General features: G+C 40.5%; 1 protein-coding gene across 5 annotated transcripts in view; it reads right to left on the reverse strand.

Moving 5' to 3' along the window:
- The window catches only part of LCLAT1 (lysocardiolipin acyltransferase 1), a 236,728-nt gene that overhangs the window by 105,810 nt on the left and 113,326 nt on the right, over window positions 1-17,592 (reverse strand). For all 5 annotated transcript variants that reach the window (XM_019549576.1, XM_019549577.1, XM_019549575.1 and 2 more), the window contains one exon: window positions 11,179-11,325. In XM_019549576.1, the coding sequence (XP_019405121.1) occupies window positions 11,179-11,325 (147 nt within the window). The remainder of the gene's footprint in view (window positions 1-11,178; window positions 11,326-17,592) is intronic.

A 17,592-nucleotide genomic window follows, 5' to 3' on the forward strand; every position in this document is an offset into this window, starting at 1 on the left:
CTTATCTTGCTGGGATCCTATGACCCCAGCTGACTTTCTGCCCTTTGGGCAGGGGGCTGGACTCGATCTCCCAAGGTCCCTTCCAGCCCTAATGTCTATGAAATCTATGAAAGATAAGGTCCTGGGAACAGCTACATGTGCCTTCAGGGTTGTGCAAGGAAGAGTTGCCACCTTACTTGTATCAATAGTTGGAAGATGCATGGAGAATGAAGCTGGGAGCTGCAAAAAAAGAAAGGATGAACTCATGGCTAGGGCAAACTGGATTCTGCCTCTACTGAAAAGTACCTCTGTGATAACCAGCCAATCATTTAAACCAAATTTTCACAAGCTGTCCTCGTTTGTATGTTCCTTGTTTGTATGTTCCTGTCTGAGACTCCCCCTTGCTCCCCTGCCCTGATCATGCCCCTCACTCTCCCCACAGCCCACCCCTTGCTCATTCCCTCACTTCCCCAACAGCCCCCAGCCCTGCTTGTGCCCCTTACTCCCCCCCAACCCTGCTGGTGCCCCTTGCCCCCCACCTACAGCCCCTGCACCCCAGCCCTACTGGAGGGGGCTCCCAGCTGCCAAGCTATGGGGCCAGGGACCCAGGTTGACAGCTCCATGCCCCCAAGGGAGGGCAGCAGCAGCTACTGCAGCAGAAGGAGCATAGAGTTGGCTCCCCCCCTGCTGCGGGGAAAGGCAGGAGTGGGGCAGGCTCCCAGCCCAAACTCTCAGCCCTGCCGGTCTCCTCTATCCATGACCCACAACACCCCAGCCCTGCCAGAGGGGGACCCCAGGCCCCTGCAAGCCCCACTTACCTCACAGGCTCCAGGAAGAATAGAGAGCCTGAGCCAGGCCTTAGCTGAGAGAGCCTCCGGCCCTGCCCTTTCCACTCTCCCTCAGGGCAGGGTTGGGGGTTTCCCACCCCTTTTGCAACCAGCTCTTGTAGGCTGGAACTCTGGATGCCTGAAGAGCTCTTTGTAAAAGTGGGAAATCTGTGGGTACCTCTGCTAAAATGGAAAATCCATTTTTTCTCTGATAAAATCCGGAAATGCGTGGTTTTCAATGTTTTTCCATGAGAAACAGAAAACCTGGATCCCTTGATCATAACCTTCCTGTGCCTCATGTCCTTAGTTGTTAAATGGAGATATGCCATTGTCTCATCTTAAAATTTTTTATGCAGATACATTCATTAATTGTAGTGAAGCACTAAGGTACTATATAATGACAAGTGCTACAGAAAAGCCTAGGAAGAAGTAAGAAATTCCACCTTTCTTCAGGCTTGATAATTAGGAATGTAATAGCTGGGACTCATATCAGCTACTTGTTAAGTTTTCAAATAAGCACTCACTGCTTTATCCCATGCTGTCTCTTTTGCTCAGCAATTCTGCTCTGTAAATACCTGCATTGGTTTCCTTCTAAACCTCCTTATAGAAATACCTCCCCAAAATACCCTGATAACAGTTGGGCTGCTAGTGTGCTGGGGCCACTGTCTGTCATACTATCCACCAAATACTGGATATAGACACACCCAACACCTAAATCATTTTAAATGCAGTTTAAACCTGAAGTGAACAGACATGCAAGCCTAATTAATAGGTTTAAAGCTGTCACAAACAACTCTGAGGCAAACCTGGAAAATCAGGTATCCTTTGAACTGGTTCAGTGTTACATGCGAGTCAAGTGCTCAACAACACAAGTCTCCAGGCATCCCATACTGCTCCCCTCCTTCCCTCCACTGCTGCAATTGGCTGTTCTCATATGCAGCCAGAACTCTACTGCCCCTTATGTGCCTTTTTCCCCACTTTTGTTGTTGCATTTTATCAACAAGCTCCCTTAGCTTCTATTGAACAAGCAGTGCATCTAACAACCAACTACATCCTCACTCCCTGCTTCACCTCAACCTCCCTACTCCACACCATGCCTCCTTGCCAGCTCCTGGAAACCCAAAAATATGGCACTCTTGTGTCCCCCTTTGCCAAGTCAGGCAAGCACACTGCCAATTTTGGTCAGCTGTGGTCTACTGAAGTTTACTGACCTCATGTTTAGGAGAGAAAAGCAAGCAGAAAATTGAAAACATTCCAGCCACAGGTCACCCACCTCATGGGACCTCCACAGTATGGATGCAAGCACCCCCACATTATTTAATGCAAGGCAAGCTGGGCTAGGTGCTAATTCTCTTGCCCTGGTGTCAGAATCGCCTACAGTTACATCATTTCCTTGCACCCAGTCTATCTTCTGGAATGCAGCATTGTTTATCAAGAAATCAACTGAACGTTATACAACTGAGACCACCACAAAGCTGAAATTGGAGCAGATTTGCTCTTTCATATTTTTCATACGAGTGTTCTTAGCTGAAAGATAGAAAAATGCTATTATCAGATACACTACTGAGGAAAAAAAAAATCAGAATTCTGCTTACTGTCATGCATATAATTGAATCAGTCATGGGCAGAAGGGGCAATAAAAAACACACCTGAATATTTTATCCTGAATACTTTGTAGCAAAACAGAGCATAGAGGCATTTAACCCAAAACAATATCAGAAAAATTGTCAAAATGTTGTAGAAAGAGAAAAGCTGGCTTTTCAACAACTATCACTGGAACTACATTAACAACAACCTGAATCCCATCAAACATTTCAGACTTGGATTTTATAATGCTTATGATATTGATTTTATAATGCTTACAGTAATGAGAGTGACAAAAATGATCATTTTAACATTTCTAAAATGAGACATGCAATTTTCATAAGCTAGAGGAATGTTTTCAGAGTATAAAAGGAGTTTGTATATATGCCTCTTCCAGTGTTAGCTATTTTTTTTGATTGCAAGAAACTCAGTACCTCGGTATTCAACCAACCTCTAAGTTTCATTCCAAACACAATTTTAAATGTTAACATGAAAAACTGTAAACAAAATTGTTTGTAACTACTTCTGATAGTATACATTAAAGGAAAAACATGCACTTGGTAACTATGGATCATTCAGTAGCAGAATAATTTAACTTTGAATTGCACCTGCATCGAGAAGAAAGTGCCAACTGTCTAGTATTCTAGTGAATAGAGACTGTCAAATATTTATATGTAAGGAATAACATTATCTTATAAATGTATGTAATGCCTGTTCTCATATTTGTAAATGGGAAGTACAGTCATATTGCTGATGGGTAAAACTTTGAAGAGCTGCTTAAGTGACTTAGTTTCCAAGGGTGTGCCTGCCACAGTAAAATGGAGATGCATTATGGCATGTACCACCATACATTTCCTTGTTTAATCTAGATAGGATGGGTAACAGTGACATGCTAACATACACTAGCCCCTAACATGTACCTAGGAGGCCCTGGAGTTTGTACTCTGGTTGATAGCTTATGGCAAAGCCAGTGCACTCTTCCTATGGCTAGTCAGGCTAGCTAGCCTGTGCTAGCACAGGTATGTTAGCATGTGTTGTATGCTCAAAAAGTATTTTTTTTTTTGGTAGATAAACTCAAAAGTCACTTTTAAACACACTACTTCAAAAACTTCAAAGCATCAGAATAATAGTCTTTCCCTGGCTTTCAGTGAGTTCTCTTCCATGCATCTTTGGGAGTGGAGGACAGATTAGGAATGAATATAGGTTAAATAGTTCCAATATTGTTATTTAAAAAACCAAACAAACATTTGGATATCACTTCAGAGCTTCAGCAGGAAGTGGACAAATCTGAAAAAATTGCAACTATTTAGGCACTGCTATTTAGGTACCTTCCCACACCATCTTCCAATCTTCAGCATCACCATTAAAAATCTTCTGTGGAATTCACAATATGAAAGTCAAATGAAGACCCTTCATTTTAAGTAAAATTAAAGGGAAAATACCACAACGCTATTTTCTTAAGAGTTAAGGTTTAATTGTATGATCACACATAGGCATCTCTTTCCATCCTCCCACTTGCAACCTGTGCAATAACCTGGTCATCTTGGCTACTTGCAGATGTTAAACAAAACAAAACAAAAAACAAACACATTTTAATGGAAGCTCTGCAGCATCTGTATAGATTGGGCACTTCAGTGGGGCTTTTTGGTGCTTTTAGCTTAAGCTGATTTAATCAACTATTAGATAAAAGCACGCAAAAAGCCCTACTAAAGCACCTGATCTATAGACACTGAAGAACCGGGTCCAACTAACATGCTGCTTTTTCTGGTCATGCACCAGACTCAGAACAGGAATACACTGAGTTTAAAGTGCTGCTTTTTAAAAAAAAATATTTGGAAGCAGCCCTTAACTCCTACTGCCTTTGTCTCATCTCTCTTTCTCCTTTGTCTGCTTTGGTACCTTCCATAGTAAATGGGCACGTCTACACATGCAATTAATGCAATCAAATATACTCTGGTTCAATTTGAGCCAGAGTAAACTAATCCTGACATCACCGTCTACACGTCTGTTCAAGTGCAGTAATTTACTGCACTGCTAAATACTGCTTGTATCAGACAGGACTATCCCACAGTGCAGTAAATTAATCTATTATTCCCTAATGGCCGCACACATGTAGGTGGTGACACTTTACTGAGCAGCAAATTTGTCTATTATGCAGTAAAACGTCTTGTGTAAATGTGCCCCATAGGTGGTAAATTTGGAGCAAGCATAATATCTCACCTATATTTACAGATAAAAGCATATTCTGGGGTGCTAATAAAGCAATAATCAAAAATTATAAATTGCAGTGTCCTTTAATTGCTTAGAGACTTTATATCAAGACACAAACTGATTTCAAGTAAAAGACTGCAAAAAAAAAATGTTCCTCAAACAAATCATAGTACGTACTCATAATTGGGATGCAGAATTTGGAAATGGATGCAGAATTTGGTACCTTTCAATAATTTGTATTTCACAGAAATGAAAAAAAAATGGTCAGAGGGATATGCAAGACAACTGATACCCAAAACAGCGAAATGAAGTTCAAACAGCTTATCATGTATAGATGAAAAGGGAAACACAAAGAAATATTCAAATCACTTTGCTTTACTAAGGTGCAGGCAAAAAAGCATCTGAGATGAGACAGATCACCAAGTAGACACTTAACAATACACCCTGTCACAAAGGGGGAGATCGCTAAGGCTTTATCTATATATATGAACTGCAATGGTTTAACTAAAATCTGCAATTCCTGTGTGTAGGCAAAGCCTAAAATCAAGAGTGTGAGGGACTCTCAAGCTGTCTGATTAAAAGGATCAGAGTGGATACTGCTTTCTAGAAATAAAAGATATTTTATTTTTTTCATTATAACTAATCCAAAGTGAACCTATTCTGTTGAATTTTGGAAAGTACTTAGATGAAGTACATTTTTCCTACCAGTCAACTTTGTCTTATTAAAAATATGTATTTTAGGTAATGTCCAACTAAATTGCCTATGAGGAGCAAAACCGTCAAACTGAAAATGTGGAGAAAGTAAGTGTGTGTAGGAAAAATTTTCTACCTCAGAAACTTCAGTCAAAATGGCCTGAGCAGTCTCCTTTATCAAAGCTGTGCTCTGAGTAGTGGTCAAACACAGGCATTATAGTTTGGATAATTTAATATGTGAAACTTAAGTAAGATAATAAAGACTTATGAGAAATAAGAAAAACAATCTTTTTTATGAAAAAAACTATGATGTACAGTTTCAAAGGTAAAGAAAAACTGGGACTCAACAAATGTCTGGTAAACATTTCAAATGTTAAAATGTACAGTGTAACTGAGGTTGCCTGTTACCCATCACCTATCAAACACATAGAATGGTTCTCATTCTTTCAGACTTTATTCACAAATAAAACAGACTAAACATTTGATGGAATTTTAATGATCTCCATTCCAAGCTAAGACATAGCAATGTCTATCTGTGAGGTTCAATTTAACTGTCATGAAGAGCTCAAGTCAAAGAATTGGCAAAAATTTCCAAAGACAGAACACTGAAAATGTAAACTCAGTATTTGTTTCCAGGTGTAAACTCTGGAATGTAAACTTAAGCCATGACTTGTATCAAAATAGCTTAATTCACATAATTATCAATCATCATGTTCATGTTGCAGCATATACTTAAAAGATTCTAGGCCAAACCTGCGATTTAAGTCAATAAATGTTTGTGAAAATAATGAAACGTGATGTAGAAAAAGATGCGCTTAAGTTATGCACTTCATACAGATAATTTCATTTTCATGTAGAAACAGACACCACTATTATTTGAAGCTGTTGCCATTGGTCAGACTATTTTGATTTTTTGATGTCTTTTAGTATACAGTGATATTTTTATTACACCATTTTTCAAAGAATATACTGAGCTAGAATGAGACTGAAGTCCACAAAAATACACATCACCTATGTTGTCTACGTGTACATAAGTGGGGGAATGTCTATAGTCAAAACCCCTTGTCCATATCACTTAAATAATACCCAGGTAGCCACTACGCAAATGGTAAACTGAGAATCTTTCTTGACTAAAACAGTGCACATCATCCCATTACTTTTCTTACTCTTCTGTTCTTGTTCTGATCCACTTTTTGTCTCATTTCATTATTGTGTCTTGTGATTTAGACTGTCAATACTCTCACTTTCTATCTGCTTTGTACAGTACCTACCATGAGACCCAGCTTGAATGAGGCTGTGACGGTCTACTACTATATATTTTGAACACAGTAGAACCAGGATTTGGGGTCACAGTCCAAGCCTTGTTTCCAGTCCTGCCACTGTGGTAATTCATTTATCCAACGTATATGCACACTGGCACATGTAAATTATTCCTGTAAGGAGGGAATAGTTTCCAGCTGCTTCAAAATGCTATTTAGGGACTTTATCCTTAGCAAGGCTTTGAAGTCCTTGGACAGACACTTAGACAAGCGTGGCCAGATGGTATGTGGTGCCACAGACACTTCGATGGTGCCACATACTGCACATTCAGGTGTTCTCTGTGCTGCAAAGTAGCAGCATGGAGTGGTAGGAAGGAGGTTTAATTCCAGGGTCAAAAAACCTGTGCAAAAAACAGTAGGTTGGCACATGCAGGGACAGCATGCATGCTGCTCAAAACCAGTGCCTGGCTGGCGAGAGCCACAATCAAGCTGTCGGCCGAGCTCCAAGTGGCAGAATTGCCACTGCTGTAGCCCCAGGAGGCCCCCCGGTAAGGCTGCTGAGGCCAGCCCAGCGTTGACCCCAGCCTCTCCTACCTCACCTGGGGTAATCTGCTGTGTGCCAGAAGGCATATGGCACAGGTGTTCCTGGGGACAACCAGCAGCCACACAAGGTGTGCCACTGCTTCTTGCACCCAGGGAAACAAATGTCCATGCTCATGTGGACATGGCCTTAAAGTCCATAGCTGTGCTACAAAATTCATGTACTTCATTGATTTTGGGTTTCTTTGCATCATACTGAACATTGTTCCAAAAGACTATGACAAGAAATTCATGAATTTCTTAGATGGCTAGGTAAAGAACCTTACAGTAAAAACTGAGGGCTCAGTATTGGTATTACAGGCTTTTGCCAGGTTAAGCTGCTTTTTACCACTGAAACCCAAGAGGATAGAAATGAGCTAACTCATAGCAGTTCAGCATACTGGTACTTTCCCCTAATGGCTGCATTTTATAATTTATAATCTAGTTAAAAAAAGCCTCCATATTTTATTGCAGAAAAAGCCTTCAAAACATGAACTCAGTGTAACAAATGGAATAATATCTGCATGAGTCTGCAGACTACCTGAAAATATAAATTCCAGGGCTCCTATCCACCAAAACACTTAAGTATGTGTTTCAACTTTAAGCTCTTGAGTAGCCCCATTCAAGTCAACAGAACTACTTGCATACTTAACATTATATACAAGGTTAGATGCTTTGCTGGATTGGAAACTTTAAGAGCTACGACCCTCCCCATTCAAGTCAGCAGGTATATCTACGCGTTCATTAATGTGCAGTAACCACAGTTACTGCACAACACCACTGGTGAACACCTTTTCAGTGACACTACTGTTCAGTAGTCTAATAATACTGAGAGGTAGTGTATTTGCACTGTCCGTGCTGTGACACGCAACTGCACAGCGTTATTAGGCTCCTGCGCAGTTAGCACCTTGTGTAGATGCGCCCAGTGAGGTATTAATTCTTAAGTGAAATCCTGACAATTTAAATGCAAATTTGCTGCTCATAAAGTAAAAAAGACAATCATCATATGATCTAAACAACCTATTCCAAGTAGCATTTCAGTTAGGCATGGTCAGTGAACTGAATTTAGAACAGTACCACCAATTTTGCTACCTGTCTAACCAAGGTTCCCTCTAAGCTGCACATGTGTACAGCCATGCACAAGAAAAAAAATCATGCCTGCAGTAACTTTTTAATGCTGTGCATCCACCCCAACCTAGCCACAGGTTGCTGCAGGAGAGGAAGTGAGGAGGGGAGGGCAAACTGAGATACCCGTGTAATCCCAGCCAATATCGGAGCCACAGGCAGGTAAGTTTCACTGGGCTTGGAGGGAGGATGGGGGTGGGGTGCAGAGTGAAACCCCCACAGTGCAGGAGGAAGCGTGGTAGGGGCAGGGTGCTGCCCCGCTCCCTCCTGGACTGCTGGGATTGTCTCACAATCCAGACCGGCCAGGGGCCCATTCACCGTGAGGCAGAGCCTGGTGGTTCATCCAGTGTTGTGGGTTCCTGCCGCTGTGCACACTGTGGGGGGGGGGGGGAACGGGACACATTCCCCCTCCCCCCAGTTCCCCCACGCTGCACCCCCGGGATGAACCACTGGGCTTTGATCACAAAGTACACTAAAAGTACCGGGCCAGGTTGTGAGGCAATCAGAGCTCGGCAGCCCCTCCAGACATGCAGCGCAGGCGGCCAAGTGAGGGCACGTGGCCTGACTCTTGATCTTTGCACGGGGCAAGGGCGGGTGAGATCTGTGCTCTGTGCATTCCCTGCCTCTGCACCTCGCTGCAGCCTTTGAAAGTGAAGCTATGTGCCTCACTGCCTGGCCCACCCCGCAGTGGGACATACGTGATGCTGTGCTGCTTTCAAAGGCTGCAGCGAGGCACGGGGGCAGGGAGCAGGCAGATTGCATGGATGGAAGCAGCACAGTCGCGGACCAAAGCAGGGCGCTCATGGATTGCTATACTTTAGGGAGAACGTTGAGTCTAACCTTTGTTGAAATCTTAGGGTCTGGGACAGAAGTTCCATAAAACTGTTTGGCCTAAATCAGTTAAGTCTAATACTACATCCAACCAGGTTTATCTTAAACCAGTTTCGGTCATTACGCAAGCAGTTTAAGTGCACTGAAGTTCTGTTCTGTTACAAGTCTAAACTGGTTTCTGAACATTTAACTTGGCTTGCGTGCAACTTCTGTGCCTCGCCATACTGTCAAACTACCATTGACCCTGCACCAGACAGTGGAATAGTTGACTGCTTTCAGTACATTTTTCATTTTAATTAAATATCTCCATTGAGCTACTACAACATCACATTTGACCATTTTGTTATGTATGCTTGCACTTGTTTAGTGTACTTTACAACAGTGTTTCTCAACCCTTTAAGTAGCAAGCACCCCCTAACTTCTGAAAATTTTAATAAGTACCCCAACACTCAGTTTTCCAGGGGATTTTATATTTGCAGACTAATGTGTGCTATATGTTGGAAGAAGGGCTGTGTATATAAGGCCGTGATATGACAGATGTCTGATCTGGTGTGGGTAGGGCTGCCGCCTTTTACTCCAGGGGTGCACAACTCAAGTATGTACCTGAGCTAGAGGTGGTATTGCCCAAAGCTAGAAGGGGTGAACCCAGGCATGCCAAATAATTACTGGGGAATTTTAATGTGCAGCACACCAGAAGTTTTGCCATAGTTTTGAGAGGAAAAGAGGGCAAGAGAGAGAGAGAGAGAGTACTGGGGTACTCACATACCCACTGCCTGTCTTGTGTACCTCCAGGGGTACATGTACCACAGGTTGAGAAACTATGCTTTACAAGATCTTTCGTTGTGCATGTGCCTTGCAGCAGGTGTTGCAAAGTTTGAGGCTCTGTGCTGCAGTCACAGGGGGTTATAGCAGAAGCGTTCAAGTTGCGATCCCTACCAGGTAGTACCTGCTAATACTTGCAAATTCTGTTAACACTTCAAACCATGATTTAGCTAGTTATTTGGTGGGAGGAAACAGTCTTTATCATAAGAATATTTACAGTACTTAAATAACTCCATTTAAGATTCTGGACAAGGGTGTGCAATTATTCTTATTTTTCTTTCTGAGAAATAAGTCATTAATGACATTTTTAACTTGTTATGCATCAGAGCTTGCATTACCAGGGCCCATAGACCCAACATTTTTCAAAGGAAAACCATGAAGAGAAGAAATAAATGGGATACTGCTGTCTCTCCCAAGACAGTGTGGCATGCATATCCAAAATAAGACATTCCTGCAAAGGTACAGATTTTGGCATGTCTCTCTACCTATTTTTTTTAAAAGCAATAGTATGGAGAAAAGCTGAAAAGTGTATGGAGATTCTTGTGAAGGGGGTCCCATAATAGCAAGAGACTGGAAAATGGTTGATTATGTTTAAACTTCTAAAGACACTAGGCAAATGTCTTTTTTGCAGTCTTGTAAAGCTGTGGGCTTTAGAAAGGCTGACTATATACTCTTCTGGTGAGGGCTTATTTCAAATAATGTCTGCAGTAAGAACATGGGTGGCCAACCTATAGGTTGTGAGTCGCATGTAGTGACTTTGGTGGTTTAAACGAGTTCCGGGAGGCAAACTTTTAATGACAAATTATTATTTGAGCTGCAGCATTTGCTGAGCCTGAAGCATGGCCATCTCAGAAGTTTTGTGCAGCTCTGAGCTGTGCCAAGTTTGGCCAGCCCACAACAGAATTCTGTAGCACATGGGAAAAGTAATATACTTGATGGCTTTTCGCTGGTCTCAAAGTGAAATGATGGCCAACCCATCATAGTTGTTTCCCTAGCCCTTATAAAGAGAGCCCGCAAATTGTTTTGAAAGGAGAAGACAGACAGTAACCATCTTTTTGCTGTGTATTGTTAGGCTGCTGCCATTGTCTATCCCAGGGCTAGCTGAAAATACAGTGGCTTTCTGTAGTAGCTTACTAATTATCTACTAACACTTCTACAGTCCATGAGCTGTATAGCTGCTCCCACTTTTTACATATTTTGAAACCATTTCCTGAAGACAAGAATTTCCATCTCAGCAGATCCAAGAAGAGACAACAGAATTGACTCACCTGTGAGATCGGTTCCTTCAGGAAAGATGAGGAGTTGTAGTGGCTCACGAATGTCACAGAAATAATCCAGCATCTTTTCAAAATGATTCTTGTCATCTTCCCATTTTCTCTGAATGAAAATAAAGGCAGCAACCTGCATTGCCCAACCTAAGAGTAAATTTAACACATTACTTACATTTGTATCCTGCCTGTTATTCAAAAACGTGTTACAGAGTGAAATTGGCATACACTTTACCTACCAATGAATTGTAACTGCTTCCAGTTTAAAAAATGCATAGTGATTTTGTATAACTGCTTTGGACAGGAAGCCTCTGGACAGGAAGCAAAGAATGAAACATACACATGAATCTAGAATGGAGTAAGTGTGGCAGAACTTATTTATCAGTTTCAAAAGTTGCCTAGTTTAGTGCCACTATTCTTGAAAAAAGTCTTTAATGTCTCATCTTTTTTGTAAAACATCCCCTACTACTCTTCTACCATGTTGACTTGTTACAGGACAGAGTTCTAAAATTGTGGATATCTAACAATGACCTATGAAGTCACCGTGATGGTATTGCTTCTGAAATAATAACTGGAGGCACTGTATTTCTCCAAGAGTTGTGTGAGAAATGTTTAACTGAGAACACGTGAAGACCATATAATAAAGCATTGCCAGTTAAGGTTTATGTAGAAATTCTACTTCATGTAGAATTATATTAAAAAATATTTTAAACCCATACTATACAGAAAGTATTTATTTAACAATTGCATATGAAATCAGCACTAAGAAGTTTGATGCCTGTAATGTCAATACATCTTGAATAAATCATAATATTAAGTAGTATGTCCTTAGCTTATGGGCACTAATTTCACATAGAGCTTTCTTCATGGGCATGAAAATCCTGGTACAACTGTTGGGATTTATGCCTTAACATCAGGAAGGTTGTATGTTCTGACTTAAAAAAAAGGGAACTCATTCAGTGCATACCATTCTCTTTCAAGCCATTTCTGACTTTGGTTAGAATCATTTACTATATACAGCATTTCTCTGTGCTTCCTTTTGGCTGTGCTGTTGTCTAATGAAATAGACAATAGAACCATGAATCAACTCCTGGATTTTACACCCTGCTCTACCATTCTCTCTACGACATTAAGCATGTCACAATTTACACTAGTAACATGGATACTGCTTGTTAGTATATGCAACCAAATATTTGAAGACCTCCATTCAGCATCTCACAAGCTCAGTTCAATATACATCCTGCATCTTCATACATCTTTGAGATGATCTCCTGCATTGCCTCTCTTCTGCTACCAACACCAACAGCTTTGTCTTAGATTCTGGATGGAGCCCAGATGGGTCAGGGAGCTGGTAAAACACAAGGGAGTCTCCCACCTCTAACTTGTTACCCAAGGCATGCTGGTAGCAACCAAAATTTTTATCTGGAAGTTTTCCTTAAAATGAAATGGGTGGTTTCCTTCCAGTTCACAAAGACAAGATATACAAGATAACCATAGGTCACTGGCACAATTGGAACAAGCTTGGATGGTCACAGACTTCAAAATACTTTGTCCAAGCTCACATGCATCTACACTGCCCAAGCTAGCCCTAAAATATGATAGTTCTAGTACCAGAAGCTGTCCAACCACAGTAGCCTGGAGGTCCTAAAAAGCAGAGCAGAAAAACTAGTGAGAAGCTCCTTATAAAAGCAGCTACTCTACTTCCGGTAGCCAAGTACCTCTGCATCAACACTGTGGTCTACAGCAAGCATGTCCTAAATGTCCATCCTATCCTTTCAGTGGCATGACTAAAGATACACAAGAGCAAAAGCTTTTCAAAGAATGAAAAGCAATCAAATTTTCACTGCCATGGAGAACATTTTGCAATTAGAACAGATACCAGGTTACATGGATAAGAAATTCCAGATAGCACACTTTGCAAACTTGCTAACATCTAAATTAGTTGAACTCTTGAGGGGCAGAATCAGAAATTCTACGTACAAAATAAAAGCATTCATGAGAAACCTCAGAGATTGATTTTACCAAAAACAAAGAAGAAACATTTTAGAACTTCCATCTGTTATCTGTCATACTAGGTTTCAAATTTAATGAATAGCCTTGCTGGTGACTTGCAATGATACTGTTTTGCCACATTCATTAACAGTTTCTCATTTTATTCTCATTCGTGTCCTCTCCTTTTGCCTCATAAATGGGGTCTTCCTTCCACTTTGTCTAGATAACATCTTTCATGAAGACAAAGCCATATACACAATACAACTGACAACCATTAAGTTTAATCCATCTTTTATAAGCTTTTTTTTTAAAACGTAACATTTGTCAGGCACCTAATCAGCCTAAGCATTGGAAAGTTGAAGGAGAGGTAGGTTATCAACCTTACTCAGTTAATCTTGCTTATATTAGCTAGGCATGTTAATAGTGTTTTTAAATATTTATCATCTATAGCGTAGAATAAATACTCATTTCGCATAGCTTTCAAGCAGTCAAATGGAGCACCTTTAGGTAAGGGATCTCTGCAATCTGGACCTGACTGAACTTGAGAACAAGAAATGCCTGTATTGCAAAGAACTGAACACTGAAAAGATTATACTTGGTAAGAGATGAACTATTCAGAACAGTGTATTAACAAACATCTTCATCAAATTTCATAAATTGGATTTATGAAGAAAAAAGTCCTTATTCAATCCTTTTTTTCTTTTACAAGGTCACACAACACTGACTTGAAAAATGTGAAATGCATCCATTGCTGTCTAGCACTTCCATCGCTGTGACATCAAAGCAATAAGAAGTCTCAGTGCAACTTGATAACGCTAATTCTGCCATTCTCTTGGAGATGGTATTGTTTAGGGGACCATTCGGGGGAGTAAGTAAAAGGATTTTTTTTTTTTTAAATAAAATAAATAAAAAAAAGATTTTTTAAATAAAGATTTTTGTACCCAAGCTCCATCTCTTGACCATGCTTAAATGAAGCTGCAAATTTAAATTACAGCTTAATTTTAGTATTGGCCTTTCATTACAGCAATGTTAAAACATGGCATAAATATTTTTGGCAAACTATTCAGAGCTTAGTTTTTCTACTGACCTTGTGCAAGGTTCAAAAGCCTATTTTCTCTCTCAAGCCGGCCAAAAGCTATTCCATTTGTTGTTCTATAAAACATCTCATTTGAACTCCGTAATCTGTATAAATGAGTTACTGCAACTACAAGGATTTACTTGACAAAATGGGGTGGGGGGTGAAGAAGGCTTTCTATTTTAAAAATTTTTTTATCTGATCATACATCAGAGAAACCAGTGCTGAAACTGGACTTTCTTTCTGCAGCAGAGGGAAAAAACTAATTGGCATTGCTTTTAAAAATGTCAAATGTAACTTGCATTATTACACTTTTTTGTCATGGGCCAGCACCATAGCTAACATTTTCTGCATGATTTGGCTTTGACAAAATGTGGCAGCAAAGGAAGAACACTCCTAGGAGGGGAAAATTGCAAGTTGTGCCTTGTCTTTTATAGGTCATCTTTGCTTACATAGGAAGAGTTTCAAATTTCTCCGGAGTTCTTCAGAAAGAACTTCAAAAAGGAAAGAAAACACAAGTAAAAGTTGGAATGTAAGTAAAACTAATACTATTTAAAGCCTTTGACAAGGCAACAGTCTTGGTAGGATGGATTTATTCTGAGTATACACCCTGGTTTTTGTCCTGTCCTTGGTGGTCTGTAGTACATTCAAACAAATGCTTATGTCCCATTTTCAGAGGGATACCCAGGGCAAGAAGACTGTCCCAACAAAAACAGGGCTGTCCCCTGCCCACTCAGCTGAGACTGAGTATGTCAGAGAGTTGGGGTAGAGTGGAATGTCCCATTTTGTGACCAGGGAAATATGGTCACCTTGGATGGATTAGGAAAAAAAAAAAACCCATGTTTTTTGCATATACCATATCTCCAAATATAATACAGGCCTTGTTTTTAAGAGGCAGGGTGAACAGAAAATATTCCTTGAAGAAACTGAGTAACAGCAGGTGGGGAGGGAAGCTTCCCCTGAATCTGCTGCCAGCCCCATAGGCCAGATAGGGCCCTGCCAACCAGCCCCTGAGGCATGCTGAGTCCATGCCCATGCAAGGTCCAGGATCCAATGTCTAGAGCCACATGTTGACTCTAACCCGATGCACCAATTCTGACCCATGCTGTGCATCAAGTCCAGATCCACAAGCTGACTCCACCCCTGTGCCACACCCTGGCTCTGGAACCCAGCACACCAACCTACTCAGGTGCACGGCACCATGTCATCTGGCCAAGGGGCTCCCCGTAGGTCCAGATATTTGCTAGTGGGGAAGTGGTGGCAATGCTAATTGGTCACTTCTGGCTATTACAGAAAGACATGAAATCAGTTTGTCAGATCTAAATTCTGCTGCTCTTGAGTTTGAGGGTGGGAGAGGAGACAGAGGCAAAGAAGTGCCTACTTGGAGGCCCAGTGATACTGTGCTGACCCAGCAACATGCTGGGAGAATGTGATCTCTGGTCACCCCCGCAGAGAGAGAACAGAGGACATCTGACACCAGATTCTGCCTTCCTTGCTTCCCCTCCAGGCCGCTTCAGTCCTGAAAATTATATGGTGGGTAACTATGCCTGTAAATTGCACCATAATGTCTTCTCAGCAATCTTTCATTTAAAGAATCTCCCGCATGAATCTACATCACCGATGGCTTTTGTCACTAGTGAAAGTTTACACTGTATACTGTGTGTCACTTGGTCTAAGTCACTGAGTTAACAAACCCTTGAAGTTAAAAAAAATGATCAACTTACCAAGTACATTTCCCTATTTAAATTGCACTGAAGCTGCCGACAGTATTTCGTTTCTATCCTAAACAGCAATAAACTTGAACAACAATTCTGTTCCTTTGTATTAATTCAAGTCACTGTATACGTGGCATTTAGTACTTCCATCAGATTCCTGAGTACCTGTGCTGACATGAGAGGGTCTTAAGCCTTTGCCTGGAGTTAAGAACCGACTCTGCCATCACATCATGAAGAAAATAAAGAAATCTGCCATGGTTTATATAAACAGTCTATTTATGTTTATGTAGATCTGCCTTTAAAAACAGAGAAGTGAGGGGGTAAGGGGGGCAGCAAAAAAGATTTATAAAGTGAGTTTCCCATTTTGTTTTCCATGTTTATGGATGTTACATCCCTGGAAAGTTTTGTAGTTGCAGTAAACTCTTTTATACAGATTATGGAGTTCAAATGAGATAGTTTATAGAACAAAATGGTTTTTGGCATCAACAACACGCACAAAGCTTAGTGCGGGGGGTGGGAGGGAGGAACGATGGGTGGAGTGACAGACAGAAAACAGAAAATGCAATGGACAAATCTGACAACTTCTGCTAACCAAGACTATTTACAGAAAAGGCAGACATAGGAAGTACTGTTTCATCTGCAGCCTGGGGAATGCTGTCAAGTTAATTGTTATAAAACGAAGGTCAACTTATTGTCCTACATTAAATGGTACTTGTCCTTGTCCATATTTTCGTGTTTGGTTGTTTGGGGTCCCTGGGCAACAGAAATGTTCTTAATTGGAAAAAATGTCAAATGTCTATTTTGTTGGAGAGCTACAGTCTTTTTATTTATTTTTTTTAAATTCTAAGGAAATAAATTGAGAAAATCTAAAAGAAAAATTGGGAAGTGAGTTTAATCACACTGGTGCTTTTGCCTTTTATTTCCCCACAAATGTAAACAATTTTTTTTGGTAATATCTGGCATTTCTGATGTCAGCTCACAAATATACAAAAATGGAATGGGTTTATATTACTTTCATGTATGTAAATTGTTAGTGGTGCAGAAATTCACCTCTACATTAAACAAATCCAAAATATAGTACTTTGCTACAACAACTTTGTAATCGGCTTTTTGTGGCTGATAAAGATGGCTACAAGTTTCAAACCTAAAATACCTATTAATCTGAGAAATAGGTAACTTTTCTTTTCTGCTAGACTTTTAAGTAGCATGTATGTGTTAATGGTACATTTTTCACACCTATCTTAGATTCATTGTGGTCTGAGCACATGCTACAGTTGAACACCTTGATAATACATGAGAAAGGAAATGCAACTATGGGATTAGAAAAATATATTGCATTATAAAATATGTACTACTGTTTTGGCATGGGAGAGGGGTGGGCTATAACACTGTTAGCTCACATACCTCATGAGTATTCACAGCACTATATTTAAAAACTCTGTACTTATAAATGAGGAAATATTTTAATTCTAAAACCCCTTTCCTCTTCTGTTCCTCAGCCCTCCCAACTCTACTTTCCAATGGGAATCATATGCTTCAAGTTTCACTTTTCTTAGCTCCAATAGTAATTTTTGGAAATGACATCTCCAAAATTAGGAAGACAAAGAGAAGGCAACAAAAAATCTCTTTGAG

This window comes from Crocodylus porosus, unplaced genomic scaffold (assembly GCF_001723895.1).
Source record: "Crocodylus porosus isolate Cpor-Errol unplaced genomic scaffold, CroPor_comp1, whole genome shotgun sequence".
In the NCBI taxonomy this organism is placed as follows: Eukaryota; Metazoa; Chordata; order Crocodylia; family Crocodylidae; genus Crocodylus; species Crocodylus porosus.